General features: G+C 53.4%; 1 protein-coding gene across 12 annotated transcripts in view; it reads right to left on the bottom strand.

Moving 5' to 3' along the window:
* Nucleotides 1-4993: 4993 nt before the first annotated feature.
* dab1a (DAB adaptor protein 1a) overlaps nt 4994-15098 on the bottom strand; it is a 98006-nt gene continuing 87901 nt past the window's right edge. For 8 of the 12 annotated variants that reach the window (XM_042335039.1, XM_042335032.1, XM_042335036.1 and 5 more), the window contains 9 exons: nt 14741-14800; nt 13642-13695; nt 12921-12971; nt 11320-11382; nt 10086-10191; nt 8542-9003; nt 7632-7813; nt 6958-7029; nt 4994-5231 (listed from right to left, as the gene is read on the bottom strand). In XM_042335039.1, the coding sequence (XP_042190973.1) occupies nt 5187-5231; nt 6958-7029; nt 7632-7813; nt 8542-9003; nt 10086-10191; nt 11320-11382; nt 12921-12971; nt 13642-13695; nt 14741-14800 (1095 nt within the window). In that variant the 3' untranslated portion in view covers nt 4994-5186. Of the gene's footprint in view, nt 5232-6930; nt 7030-7631; nt 7814-8541; nt 9004-10085; nt 10192-11319; nt 11383-12920; nt 12972-13641; nt 13696-14740; nt 14801-15098 lie in introns of all 12 variants that reach the window. The other 4 variants (XM_042335040.1, XM_042335043.1, XM_042335042.1 and 1 more) reach the window with 4 other exon arrangements.

The following is a 15098-nucleotide window of genomic DNA, read 5'->3' as shown; positions in this document are numbered from 1 at the left end:
TGGAAACAGAGAAACTGCTGCACTTACACCCGTTGGAAAAGCAGAGGTCAACACTGTGTACATTTATAGGCTTTACTGGAATAGGTCAGAGAAATGCCAAGTCGAGGGGGAGGGGAGGTGGGGGAAGGGAGAGGGAAAGATGTTTTTGATCAGCTGGGTGTCTGACACATGTGGAAACCCAACATCATGCAAACCATGCTGAGAATCCCATTCATCCGCCCTACACGTGGAAATCCCAGAGCTTGTTGGGATGGAGTGTGCTCTCTCGCTCTCTCCCTGGGTGAACGCATCCTGCTGACCTAATTCCGGAGAGTATTAGGCACAGGTTGGCAAGAGGTAAGGTTTGGGGGAGCTCAGAATGTGTGTTGAGAGTAACTGCTGGAGTCTTAACCAGCTAAAACCACATAGATCTCCGCATAGAGAGAGGTATGGGGTGGGGAGGGGGGGTGGTCCCAATACCTTTCACCTAGTAAAAACATCCCAAAGCACAGAGATGGAGGTGGGAAGTGGGGGGGGGGTGAGTACCAGACTCGGTTGAAAGGGTGTTGACCAAAGGTCAAAGAGGAGTTTTTGAGTTTGAGGGTTTTTTTTTGAGGTGAGGGGTGGGGGAAGGAGCAAGTGTGGAGGGATTCTGAGACAGTTCGAGACTGGATCACACCATTATGCCAGAGTGTGGAGGTGGGAGGGCAGTCGTGAATCATTCTCTCCCCATCCTGTCATTAACCACAGGTATTAATCACTCATATTTTTTTCCCTTGGTCACACCATATCTGGCCTCTCAATAACATTGAAAAGATGGAGGTGGGCCTTTTGGTGTCAGGTCCTGCACTAACTTGGATGCACATCTCTCCTCTCCCGCCGCCACGCGTTTAATACACAATGGCCGATTTTCTGCGCTTTCCAATACAATACAAAACAACATTTACGCAACATCTTTTACGTCAGGACGACGTCCCAAGGCCTGGACAGTCAGGGATTTGGACCCAAGCTGGGGGTTGGTATCAGGGAGGGGTGGAGGGCAGAGAGGATGGGGGTAGGCAGGTGACCGAAGGCGTGGTTGAAGAGGAGGGCCTTGAGACGTGCCTTGAAGGAGGCAAGCGAGGCAGGGAGTGAGTCGAAGGAACTGTGTGATGAAGTTCCAAATCTCAAGTTGATAAATTGCATCAAAATATTAGCAGAACCTTGGAGACACACTGTTGAATTTCCCAACATTCCTCCTACCCGGCTGGTCAGAGACACAATCCACCAATGGTGACCAGCAGAAGCCCCAAACCTTCACATCAAAGAGAGGACGTGATTGTCAGTGTCCGTTTCTCAGCATCCCAAAAAGTCGAGTTTCTGTTTCCTTTGGTCAACCGTCACTGGAAACCCATCGCTGTCCATAAGAGTCTCCAAACTCACACTGAGAGCTTCACATACATAGACCACCTACACACAAGAATCTCCGTGTCTGAAATTAGAATGGAATGCGCTCTCTCTCTCTCTCCTTGGAGGGACACATCCTGCTTACCTAATTCTGAAAGTATTAGGCGCAGGTTGGCAAGAGCCAACGCTTAGGAGAAGCCCAGAGTTGCGTTGGGGTAATTGCTGGAGTCTAACCAGCTGAAACGGCAGAGCTTGCCATTGAGAGCAATGCCTAGCAAGCTTGTCCAGCTAGGACCACCCTACCCACTAGGGCTTTGGCTTGGAGGATTAACGGGAGCTGAGTGGGAAGAATGCCTGCCCCCAGTGACTGGTCTGCCCTTCCGGATGCTGCCGATGAGCGATGTGCTGTCATCAGCAGCACCTTGGAGTCACCCAAGGTTAGGGAGTCAACAAAGGTTAAGATTATTTCCTGAACTTCTTTGATTTGATGATCTGATTTAGGCTGAGTTCCAACTAAGTTTGTAAGGTTTGTTCCTGGGGGCAAATTCCGGACAGACGCAGAAAACAGGCGTTTGACTGACGCTCTGAGCCGAGAGTCTCGAGTTAGTTTATAGACATGTTTCTCAGCAACATCGCAAAATGATACAATATCTCCGATCACAGTTCAACATTCTCACGTAGTACCACTCGGTCAGAATCTCTTGGCACCTTCTGCTTTAACAGCAAGTAGCAAAAATCAGGGTGGTCCAACTGGCGGCCCACGGGCCACATCCGGCCCAGGGGATGATCTTATCCATGAACCATTTCCAACTTCTTTGTCCAATGAACAAATACAGGAGACACACAGGCCCCGAGCCAATCAGGAGACGGTCACCAGGGCCTCAGGTGCTGCACGTTAACGGGACTGGCTATTCAGGCATAAAATATTGCTTACGAGGCTCACGGACGCTTCTCAAATCCGGCCCTCAGCAGCCAAAAAGGTTGGACCACCCTGCCTTAAGTCATCACAAGAGAGAGAGGGTTCAAGGTAAACGCTGGCCTCTTCAACCCATTTGAACTAATTCTTCCAGAATCCCTACCCGATCAATCTCCTATCTCCCCCCAGGTCCTCCCCGCCACCCACTCCTTTCTCAATGCTAAGAAATACTCCCCAATGCCTGCCTCCAAATAATAATAATCCTTAATAATAATCCTTGCATTTGATATAGAGCCTTATTAGGTTGTTGAGATGTCTCAAAGCGCTTGATATAAAGTGATTTGACGTGTGGTTTGTGGGGTTGTCGGGTTGTCAATAGAGCACTCGCCTCGCAAGCGAGAGGACCTGAGTTCGATTCCTGGTTAAGTGAAACCTTAGGCAAGATTCCTTACTCCACACACCTCTGCTTACCTAGCAGTGAATTTGAACCCAGTTGTTAGTTGATTGGCGGATCGCTTTCATAAACACTCCCAAAAATAATTTGGTCAGTCGATCCACGACTGTTTGTGGGACACTGCCGTGCGCAATTGGCTGCCGCGTTTCGCCCACAAAATACACAGTCACTCCGCTTTATATTCTGGGAAGCGCTTCGAGACGTGACAAGGCACGATATCAAATGCAAGGATCATTATTTTATTATTATTATTATCATTATAACTGTCTCATCACACAACCTCAACCCTGCGCTCTCCAGTCCCCAACCCATCGCTTCTGGGTTAAATTAACAAGAATCGCGGGGAAGGGAGAGAGGGTCAATTAAAAAAAAAGAGTCAAAGAAAAATTCGCCATTCGGAACGATGAGCAAAACACGAATCATTTAGTACACAAACCAGGTGCGAAGGAGACTGAGTTTTTTTTNAAAACTCGGGTATATTTGCAACACTATTAAGATGGTGAGTTACAGGAATTAAGGTGAATTCTCTCTCTTTCTCTCTGTATCTAAAAATCCATCGTACCGGTGATGTTCCTTGGTCAAGAGTTCAAAGGAAAAGTGTAAATCGACATTAAAAACAAGAGGAGTTTTTTTTTAGCGGAGTTTTAAAAGATAGAAAGAGACTCATTCTCGCTCCCCGCCCCCCCAAAAAAAATCCCCACCCACACCCCACTTCCCTCTCCCTCCTTGACTCCAACTTCCTTGTTCAGGAATAAAATAGGAGGCAATGTTGAGACCTCCAGAGGTCGAACAAAAGGCCAAATAACTTTGGACAAAAATATTTACACTCCCCTCCACCCTCCCCACACTGCACCGCCCCTCCCTCAAAAAAGTTTTTCTATAAGATTCAGCTGCTCAAAGTCACTTCACTGCCCTTCTCCCCCTCCCCCCCCCCCACTCTCTCCCTCCCCTCTCCGCCCCTCTTCCCCACAAATGGTTCAGAGCAAAAGAGAACTCCCGTTTCGTTTTTTTTCTCTATAAAATAAATTTGTGTTTTTTTTTCTTTTTTTTAAAATTTCTTTCGTTCTCTCTCTCTCTCTCCTTTTCTTCCTTGTTTTTTCCAAATATTGTACAAAATACCCTCCCCCCTCCCCCCCCGTCGCCACCCCCCCTCCCCACGCGCACACACACACACACACACGCACACATAACAAGAACCCGCGCCGGTAAAAATTGTCCACGGTGGCAACAAGTCCCAGAGTGTTGGGAAAACTGTCCGTCCATCCAGAGTGTCTCTCATCAGTCCTTCCTCGCCATATCCGTGGGACGTCTCCCACTGCTGCGATCACAGAGGAAAATGGGAAGAGGGGGGCAAAGGTGGGGTGGGGGGGAGGGGGAGAGAGAGCTAAATGAGGGGCAAAGAGGGAGAGAAGAAAGGGAGCGAGGCAGAGAAGGAGGAAGAGGAGGAGGAAGAGAAGGGGAGCAAATGAGGCAGAGAGATAGAGAGAGGGGAGAAGGAGAGAGTGGGAGGGAAAAAGGAGGGAGAGAAAGAAGAGAGAGAGAAGGAACGAGAGGGCAGGAGGGAGAGAGAGCGAAGGAGGGAGAGAGAGCGAAGGAGGGCAAGAGTGAAGGAGGGAGAGAGAGAAGAAAGAAGAGAAGAAACAAAAGCGAAAAGGAGGGAGAGAGAGAGAGAGCAAAGGAGGGAGGGAGAGAAGAGAGAGAGAAGGAACGAGCGAAAAGGAGAGAGAGCGAAGGAGGGAGAGAACAAAGGAGAGAGGAGGAGAGAGAGAAAGAAGACATAAGGAGAGCGAGGGAAGGGGAAAGAGGGCAGGAGGTATGAGTGACTGTAGTCTGTAAAAGGACCTCGTTGTGAGGTTGACGTCTGCATAGTATCTCGGCGGTGAGCGAGCGAGTGAGTGAGAGAGCTCTTGGCAGCCAGATGAGCCAATCATTCCCTTACGAGGGTGGGGGGGGATAGGGTGGGTGGAGTGGTGGTCCGACACCTGTGACGTCCCGTCTGCTTCTTATAAAAAGATGGGGAGAATCCTTCAGTCCATCTCACAGCCTGGAGGGAGGGGGTTCCTGGCAACGCCATGAGAGAGCGAGACCTCCTTCCTCTCTCTCTCTGTCCCCGGACACAGCTCACAGTCAGCGAGTTCATCTGCTTTCTCTTGTCCGCCCCCCTCCTCCTCTCGTTTCCCCCCCCCCCACCCACCCCCACCCCTTTGTTTCCCCCAGGCCCCCCCCCCATCCCACCCCACCCCTCGCCAATCCCCCCGTAAAATGTCTTCATTCCCAGCCGCCTCATAAGGCAAAAATCCGCTGTGTGTTCTGTTCGCTGGTTTAGACAGGTCAGGTCTCAATGGTTGAGGGGGGGGGGGGGCACGTTAGTGTTTTGAGGTGGGGGGGCTACACGCTGATCCAATGGAGAAGAGTCCGAGGCTTCCCGGCCACACGCCCGACTCTCGCTGCTTAACTCTTGTTCTTCATGATCTGGGCATAGAGAGGCTCCACCCCCTGTAAACAGGTAAACCTGTCGTTAGTACACGGCTTTCTCTCTCTTTTCTCTCTTTTTCTTTTCTCTCTTTTTCTTTTCTCTCTCTCTTTTTTCTCTTTTCTCTCTCTTTCGTCTCTCTCTCTCTCTCTCTTTTTTCTCTCTTTCGTTTCTCTCTTTTTTTTCTCTCTCTCTCTTTTATCGTTCTCTGTTTCTTCCTCTCTCTCTCTGTGCCTCTTTTTCTCTCTCTCTCTCTCTCTCTCTCTCAATCCACGACTGTTTGCTGGACACTGCCGTGCGTGATTGTGGCTGCCGCTTTTCGCCCGCCAAACCCACCCTCACTACACTTTACAGTGTATCCTGTGAAGCACTTTGAGTCGTCTCAACAATGTGATGAAGTGCTGGATCAAACGAAAGGATTATTTTTATTATCTCTATCTTTCTTTTCCTCTCTCGCTATCTCGCTTGATCCCTCTTTCTTTCTCACTGATTTTCTTGCTCTCTCTTTTCCTCTTTCTTTCTCAATTTCTCTTTCTCTCTCTCGTCTTATCTTTCCCTTTCTCCAGGAGGTTAAGCCTTCCCACACTCTGTTCCCGTCGACGTTCAGATGGAATCCCAATCCCTTCCCATCGGGATATAAATGTTAAATTAAAACCGTCAAAGGGAAACTCTGCTCTAACAGAGAAGACCCCACGGAATCTCCAACATCCACCTTAACAGGCGAACGGGACCCCAATTTAATGTCTCATCCGAAGGACGGAGCCTTGAAGGGTGACTGTGAGCCCAAACTCTGCCCAAGTGGGGCTCAAGCCCCCAATTCAACACACAGCGCAGCGTCATAGGAGTCTGCAGAGGCTCGAGACATGTAAACAGAGACAATTCTACACCCCCCACCCACCCCCACTCCAAGGCAGAACAGGTGAGGAGAGAGGCAGAGCAGGAGAGCTAGACAGGGCGGGGCCAGACCAGAAGAGGTGGGGGTGAAGGGGTGGGGCCAGACAGGGCACGGCTATGTCAGGGACCCAAAGGGGGTGGGGAAGAAGTGGACATGACCAGAGGGGGCCGTGGCCAGAAGGGCATGGTTTGGAAACTCAGCCCCGGATCACTGGAGGGATTTGGGGGAGAGACGGGAAGATCCTCGGGGAGTGATTGGGGGGTGTGGCTGATCTGGGGGCGTGAGGTTAGGAGAGGCTGTGGGGGAACAGGCTCAATGGGCTGAATGTCCCCTGGATTCCTTTGTGCCCATGGCAGCAATGTCAAGGACCCTGCAGGGAGAGAACAGTAAATACCAACCAAGAAGCGGGGGGAGGGGGAAAGAGAGGAAAACGGGGTAAAGGGGAGCGAAAGAGGTTGGAGAGAGGGGAGGGGAGAGAGGCGGAACACAGCGGGGAAGGGGAGAGAAGGTGTAGGGGGAAAGGGGGAGGGGGAGAGATGGAGGGCAAGAACCGGGGCAGGAAGGGAGGGGAGAGGAAAGGGAGGGGGGGGGGAGCCCATGCTCTCATGAAAGGTCATGCAAGCCAAGACACATATGTAAATAATAATAATAATAATAATCATAATAAAAATCCAAATGGAAATACTTCTTCACAACAAGACCTGACAGAGGTGATGAGGGCGAGGACAGGCCACATTCCATGGAGACGGAGTGAGTGGAGCGGAGGTGGAGGTGGAGGTGGAGGGAGGTGGTCGTGCACACCTAGTAAGAGAGAAGCAGATACCTACCCCGACCTGTGCTACCTAGCTACCGACCTGTGGGGGGAGGGGGTCACCGAGCAAGTTGCCATCAGGCTCTCTGTGAGGGGAGGCCTCAGTACTGCCAGGCTGCGGGTGGGGTGGGGTGGGTTGTGGGGGTGGGGGGGAGAGACGGGGGGAGAGAGAGATTCAGTTCCATTATGTCACATCATCCATACAGCAAAGCATCAGCTCACTTGAACAACCCCTCCACACCCCACTCCCCTCCCCCTGCGCACTGCACCCCAACACACCATTCCCCTAATCCCATCCCCTGCTTTTACCCCCCCCCCACCTCCCCCCAATTGCATGCTCGCTCCCCCACTGGAGCTCTCTACTCTAACCCCATTAGCGACAGCTCAAGATCGAGCCCGCTTGCGTTTGCGCCGAGACTTCCGTGTTTGCACCGTGTTCACGGGTGACCGACTCGCACGTTTGCGCGCGACGCACACGTGTTCGGACGTGAGCGGAAATCCCTCCGCCTTGCCGCCCCCCCCCCCCCCACCCCAGGCCCCCACCCCACTCCTTCCCCCCTCTCAGGTCACCACCGAAGACCTTCCTCTCCGACCGCGCTCATGGTCACCGCGGTCCACCTGACCTGCACCCTTCCTAGCCCCCGACTCGGGGTCAGGCTCCGTCACCGCGAAGCGCTCCCGAGACCCTGTCCAGGCGGGTGTTTGGGGGTGACTCACATGTGACCGTGCTCCTCGATCGCTTTGGTTGTCTGGCTCCTCTCCTGGTTGTTCCTGCAGGCGGGGCTCGGCGGGGGGAGGGGGCGGTGACCTGGTAGGCGTGGCCCGGTGTGGTGACTGGGCGGGCGTGGTGTGGCTGGGCGAGGAGACTGGCGTGTGCTGGTGGGGGGACGAGGTCGGGGCTGGAACACAATGGAACCTCGGAAAGTTAGAGACCCAAAGAAAGAGTTCCCGTCGCTTCTCAGATCATCTTCCTTCTCCCTCCTCCTCCTCCTCCTCCTCCTGGTCTTTGCTCCCTGATCTCCTCACTCATCGTTCCTACATTCCCTGCCCCTTTCCCCCTCCGACCCACCCCCCGAACCCCGCCCACCAACCACCCCAAACCCTCTCTCCCAGTGTCTTAGCCAACAAGACAATTCCCCCCAAATAAAACTGATCACTCTCTCCATGGCTGTTTGTGGGACATTCTTGGCCGCGTTTCGCCCACAAAATACAGAGTACCCCCCTTCCCCTCGCCCCGAGAAAATCCCATTGTCACGCAAACCAATGTCTCACACACAAACATACACACACGCAAACACATCCACACAAACACAGACACAAAGACTTACATAAAGACACATTGATATGCAATAACACACACATTACAGTTTCACACACACAGACACACAGACAAACAAAGACCCACCGACACGCAATAACACACATGTACACAGATACACACCCAGACACGATGCATACACACGCAATCACGGACAAACACACAGTCAAGACACACACACACACACAAACACAACACACACACACAAACACATACACACACTCAACGCACACACCATAGACACAGACAGACACACACACACACACACACAGTGTGTCCCAGTAGCCGTGGCGAGTGAGTGGTACCTACGTGAGTTAGTGGAGGAGGGGGTGGAGGTGGACGTGGCCGGAGTCAGGTTGAGCAGCGAGATGTCGAAGTCGTCGGCGTCGTCCACTTCCTGGGCCAGGCCCACTTTGCTGAAGTAGGTGTTGAAGGCGTCCGAGGTGCAGACCAGCGATGGGTGCTCGCTCTTCCTGGAGGGCACGGGCGGCCCCTTGACCATCTGGAAATCCTTGAACATGTCGTTGGTGGCGGCGAGGCCCCTGTGGGGGCTGGGGTGAGGGGCCGCCGACAAGGCCGCTTGGAACATGGCAGTCTGTAGTGGGATGGGCGCCTGAGGCGGGAGGAAGACGGCGGGCTGGAAGGGGTTGCCCATCCCGGCCCACGGCTGCTGCACAGCGTAAAGCGTGGGCTGTCCCCACGCCACGGAGGGGCCACCCGAAGCCTGCTGGGCCCACACCCCGGGGGGCACTGCTCCCATCGTCACGTAACCTGTCGGCATGGAAACCACCGGGAGTTAGCGATAATAATAATAATAATCCTTCCATTTGATAGAGCGCCTTATCAAAGTCATTGAGACATCTCAAAGTGCTTCACAGGATGTACCGTGAGGTGAAGTGACTGTGTATTTTTGGGGCCGAAACTGCTGTGTATTTTTTGGGGGAGGGGGAGGGAGATTGGGGTTGGTCAGGGGTGGTGGGGGGGGTGCCGGGGAGAGAGCATCTCGCCTCTGTGGCGGCCTCTGTGGTCCACAGTATTCCAGGACGCTCACAGCTGATGACCGCACAGCCCGGCCCGGCCCATCGGCAGGACCTGGAAGGGCCGACCGGTCACTGGGGGCAGGGAATCCTCCCCCTCAGCTCCTGGTAACACCTCAAGCCAAAGCCCTAATGGGGAGGGTGGTCCTGGCTGGACACGCAGCGAGCGGGAAAGCTTGGCCATGGCCAGACAGCGATATCAATGGGCAGCTGCGGGGTTGTAGATGGTCCGACTCCACTGTGATGTCCTCTCCAGGTATAGAAAGAGAGAGAGAGAGAGAGAGAGAGCGCATCCACTCCAACAATCTATCAAGGTGGGATTCAGGGAATTCTCAGTTGGGTGACTCAGTTGGGTGACTCATGACTCTTAATCATGATGATGGGTTTCCACACGTCAGACACCTGGCTGACCACAAATAGACCTGAGCTGATATCACACTGATGTCCCCTCCTACACCCCCACCAAAAAAATAGTGGCGTAAAAAACTTGGTGGAAAAATGGAAGAGGGGAGAGAGATAGGAAGAGAAGAGAGAGAAAGGACGAAAGAGAGAGGAAGGGAAGTTAGAAAGGAAGAGAAGAGAGAGAGGAACATAGAGAGAGAAAGGAGGAAGAGAGAGAGAAAGAGGGAGAGAGAGAGAGAGAGAGAGGAAGAGAGAGGGAGGGAGGAAGAAAGAGGAGAAGAGCGAACGAGCGAGAGAGAGAGAGAGATGGGAAGTTAAGAGAGGAGAAGAAGGAAGGGGGAGGATGAGGAAGGATGCGGGGATGATGAAGAGGAAGGCTGATGGCTGTGTTCAGCCCCCATGAGGCAGACTGACCTGTGGGGACAGAGGGGGAGCTGAAGAGGTCCTGTCTGCCCGGAGTACACATCCCTCGGGCGGATAGCGGATCTGGGCCCAAGGCATTGGCTGGCGACGCCGGCGTCTACACCACAAGAGACACAGTCATTTATACAGTCACTACACCTCATACACACAATCACTACATCACACACACAGTCACTACACCACACACACACACACAGCCACTACACCTCATACACACAGTCACCGCACCACACACACACAGTCACCACACCTCACACACAGTCATTGTCGGAGGCGAGGCCCTTCAGATGGGATACTAAAGGTCCAGTCTGCTTGTTGAGGTGGACATTAAAGCTCCCGTGAAGCTAAGTGAAAAGAAAAGGAAGTTTTTCTCTCTCTCTCTCTCTGTCTCCGTGTCCTGACTGACAATCCCCCAAATAAAATCGGTCGCTGACTCCACCACTGTTTGTGGGGCATCGCTGTGGGCGAATTGGCTGCCGGGTTTCATCTACTACCTCATCCGCCCAGAATCCCTGCTCTCCCATCTCAGCATCAAGCAGTGTTATTTTGAACCCCCCCCCCCCCCCCACACCCCTCACCCCCCCACCCCCCCAACTCCCGGTCATCCTGTTGCACTCGTTAATTCCCCCCAGGGTAAGAAAACACTTCCTGAAATTACCCCCTTTACAGACTCCTGGGAACGTCTGAGAAGATTGTCTGAGTTTATAATAATAATAATCAGAATCCTTGCGTTTGATACGGCGCCTCATCACGTCGTCGAGACGTCTCAAAGCGCTTCACAGAAGACACTGCGAAGTGTAGTGACTGTGCATTTTGTGGGCGAAACGTGGCAGCCAATCGCGCACGGCAGCGTCCCGCAGACAGCCGCGGATTGAGCGACCAAATTATTATTTAAATTGTTTTTTGAAGAGGTTATTGTGCCCCCGGAAAGCGATCCGCCAATCGACTAACAACCCGGGTTCCTCCTGACTGCCGGGCAAACGGAGGGGTGTGTGTGGAGTGAGGGAATCGAACCCGGGTCCTCTCGCTTGCGAGGCGAGTGCTCTAACCACTGAGCTACGGGACTCCCACAGTCTTCACCGTCTCAGTGCCTCAGTGCTCACAGCTACAGCTACCGACTGTCAACAATTCACTCGCTTCTTTTTGCCCGGGTTGGACGGACCGTAACCGTTGCCACAGAATCCCTCGGCCGCACCAGGAATCTTCCCCGGGTGACGGCACTTACCCCGGGCGAGGTAATATCAGGCGGAGTTGACATGTCGCCGAAGAGGTCGAGCTGATTAATGGTCTGGAATTGAAAGCAAACCGGAGTTACGCCTTTGTGTCTTAATAGAAAATCACCGAACCGAACGACACTCCAGGAGCTTGAAGAGGCAAAGCGGTTCATCACAGGGTCGAGAGGGAATGAGAGTCCAAATTCTACCTCCGTCTCTCGCCTCCTTCTCAGACCCTCCTCTTCGACCGCTCCTTCGGTCACCTCCCCACCCGCCCCCTCGCCCACCACCCTCCCTTGCCCTCCACCCCACCCCCCCCCTTCTTGATCCCAAACCCCAGCTCGGGTGCAAACCCCTGACTGTCCAGCGCCTTGGTACGTCCTCCCGACCTTGAAAGGTGCTGTTGTTGTTGTTGTTGTTGTTGTGAGTTCACTCACAGCGGTATTCCTGAACAGATTTCCCTCCCTTCTCAATTGTTCCCCTCTCCGGAAAGAATTCTGTCATCGAAAGAAAGTGTCCACAAAGTATGTGGTGGTGGGGGGGTCACCCCACTTCCCCCCCTCCTCCCGCCGAGGCCATCCGGAATTAAGTTGCTGCCATCTTTGCCGCCATAATTAAACTCCCCTCCAAAATTCAGAATTGTTTCATGGAAAAAAACACGTTTGATTTTCTTCTTTTCCCGGCGGATTATCTCTTCCAACCACAACTTTGGTCAAACTCCCTCCCTCCCTCCCACCCTCTCTCTCTCTCTCTACCCAGCCACCCGCCCAAGACTTCCACTCCGCCCTCTGCTAAAGGCCTTTGAGACCTGATCCTACGCGAAAAGGGGCTTTAAAAGCGCAAGTTGTTGTTGCTGTGCTTAACCTTTTTTAACACTGTAGTTTCGGTCTTGCAAAAGGCGGCCATACTACCGACACCCTCCTGTGGGGGGCGCTGTGTCTCTATCAATGGTGACTGTTCCCCGTAGAGCATCGACCATGTCAAGCCGGCTGATTAAATTGGGAGTGAGCTTGATTTTGTTCATCACTCACTGTCACTCCCCTATCCTCACCCCTCGCCCCCTCACTCCCTCATCCCAGGTCCTCAACACCCCTGGTCTCGAAGCGCTTCAAAGAATAAGTAAAGTGTAGCGACTGTGTATTTTGTGGGCGACAACGTGGCAGCCAATTGCGCACAGTGTCCCGCAAACAGTCGTGGGTTGAGTGACCAAATTATTCTTCATTATTATTTATTTATTTGTTTTTGAACGGATTTCGCTCTGGCTGGGGAATCGAACCCGGGTCCTCTCGTTTGCGAGGCGAGTGCTCTAACCACTGAGCTCCGGGACTCCGTTAGCAGAGAGGAAGGGAGAAAAGCAGAGAGACGAAAGGAGAGAGTTCCAGAGAGTAAGTGCAGGGCGGCTGAAAGCTCGCCCACTGATGGTGGAGCGGAGGGCTGCGGGGGGAGAGTCTAGGAGTTGACCTGAGTGAGTTGGCGGAGCAGAGAGAGCAGGGACACAGAGGCGGGCTGGGATTGGGAGTTGGGTGGGGCGGGGGAGCAAGATACCTTTTGTAGCTCCCTGCCCCCTCCCCGGAATTGTCTCCGTTCCCCTGTGTCAGTCAGAGCCACATACCTGGTCGGTGGCACTGAAATCATCATCAAAGTCCAGCAACAGACACCCATTCTGTAACAGTAAGGCAGCCTAACATGTAACACAGCCTAATCGTGACACCCAGCTCCCCAAACGGTGGTCTGGCAATCAATGAGTGGTAATTCGGGGTACGCCCACCCCCACACACCAACCTCCCCCACCCCCGGCCCTCCGCACCCAATTGATCCGAAGCCCAAAAATTAACCTCCGTTGGAAAAGATATCCGATCATTCCTAGACAGTGCAAAATCAAAATCAAATTAGTGTCGAATGTGGCGTACGCTGATTGCAACCTCGTTCCCCCTGTCCATCCATCAATCAATCAATCAATCCATTCCCCCCCACCAACCCGCTCCCACCACCTGATGCAAGGCGTTGAGTCAGAAGTTGTTAATGATTAATGTCGTCATTCCAATCTGCTTGCTTTATCCTCCGGGAAATTTATTCTTTACCTCACTCCCCCCCAACCCAGACACCCACCCCACCACCCACACACACATCACCCATCTTAACCACCCAGATGGATGAGGCATAGAGAGTATGTGTGTGTGTGTACGTGTGGTAGGTAAAGCTGTGCCGATTAACCCTGACATTGCTTCACGCCACCGTGTTGATCAATAATGCGGTTGATTGGTGATTGGGCTAGACTGGTACACGGCTTCCCCCCACCCCCTCCCACCCCCCGGTGATCTCGGCACACTCACCGGCTGGCTTTTTGGCACATCATAGACACCTTCCTTCTGCTGGCTGGTGGGGACCTGGATGGGTGGTCACACAAACAGATGTCGTTAGATAATTCCCCCACACCCCCACTCACCCACTCCCACCCAGTCCCCGATCTCTGCCCCACCGTCAAACCATCTGACAGAAAGCACTGAGGACTCAAACAATATGATTCACATTTATATAACGCCTTTTGTGTTCACACAGCTGGTACTTAAACAGGAAAACATCCAAGGCTTCGGGATAAGAGTAGGGGAGTGGGACTAATTGGGGTAAGAGCGGGGGAGTGGGACTAGTTGGGGTAAGAGCGGGGGAGTGGGACTAGTTGGGGTAAGAGTAGGGAGAGTGGGACTAGTTGGGGTAAGAGCGGGGGGAGTGGGACTAGTTGGGGTAAGAGTGGGGGGAGTGGGACTAGTTGGGGTAAGAGTAGGGAGAGTGGGACTAGTTGGGGTAAGAGCGGGGGAGTGGGACTAGTTGGGGTAAGAGTAGGGAGAGTGGGACTAGTTGGGGTAAGAGCGGGGGGGAGTGGGACTAGTTGGGGTAAGAGTAGGGAGAGTGGGACTAGTTGGGGTAAGAGCGGGGGAGTGGGACTAGTTGGGGTAAGAGTAGGGAGAGTGGGACTAGTTGGGGTAAGAGCGGGGGGGAGTGGGACTAGTTGGGGTAAGAGCGGGGGGAGTGGGACTAGTTGGGGTAAGAGCGGGGGGGAGTGGGACTAGTTGGGGTAAGAGTGGGGGAGTGGGACTAGTTGGGGTAAGAGGGGGGAGTGGGACTAGTTGGGGTAAGAGCGGGGGGAGTGGGACTAGTTGGGGTAAGAGAGGGGGAGTGGGACTAGTTGGGGTAAGAGAGGGGGGAGTGGGACTAGTTGGGGTAAGAGCGGGGGGAGTGGGACTAGTCGGTAGCTCTTTCAAAGAGCCGGCACAGGCACAATAGTCCAAATGGCCTCCTTCTGCGCTGTAGGATTGTATGATTCTAAGCAATAGACTATGGTTGTGGGGGGGGACGTTGGGGGACTGGTCACAGGGGTGATGCCTCCTCTCCCCCCACCTCCCCACAGGACACAGGAGATCAGACAGTTTGTACCTGGTAAATGTTCTCCTCCACTTCACGGATCGGTTCATGTCCAGCCTCAAACACAATGTACTGTGACAATGTGAGGACAAAATGGTGGGGGCAGGGGAGTGAGGTGGGAAATGGCGCGGTGTGGGGGGAGTGAGGGAGGGGGGAATGGCGGAGGAAGGGAGTGAGAGTGGAAGGGGGAAATGATGGAAGGATGGAAAGAGGGAAGGTCGAATGGCAGGAGGGAGGGAGAGAGTGACGGAGATGGAAATGGCGGATGAGGGGGTGTGGGAGAGGGAGAGAGGGGGGGGGGACAAGATGGGAATTGGGGGGGGGGGGTGGGTGGGAAAGAGAGGGCGTGACGGACACAAGACAAATGAAC

Source organism: Callorhinchus milii, unplaced genomic scaffold (assembly GCF_018977255.1).
Source record: "Callorhinchus milii isolate IMCB2004 unplaced genomic scaffold, IMCB_Cmil_1.0 Scaffold5, whole genome shotgun sequence".
Taxonomy (NCBI): Eukaryota; Metazoa; Chordata; class Chondrichthyes; order Chimaeriformes; family Callorhinchidae; genus Callorhinchus; species Callorhinchus milii.
This window is presented reverse-complemented; position numbering and strand designations above follow the sequence as displayed.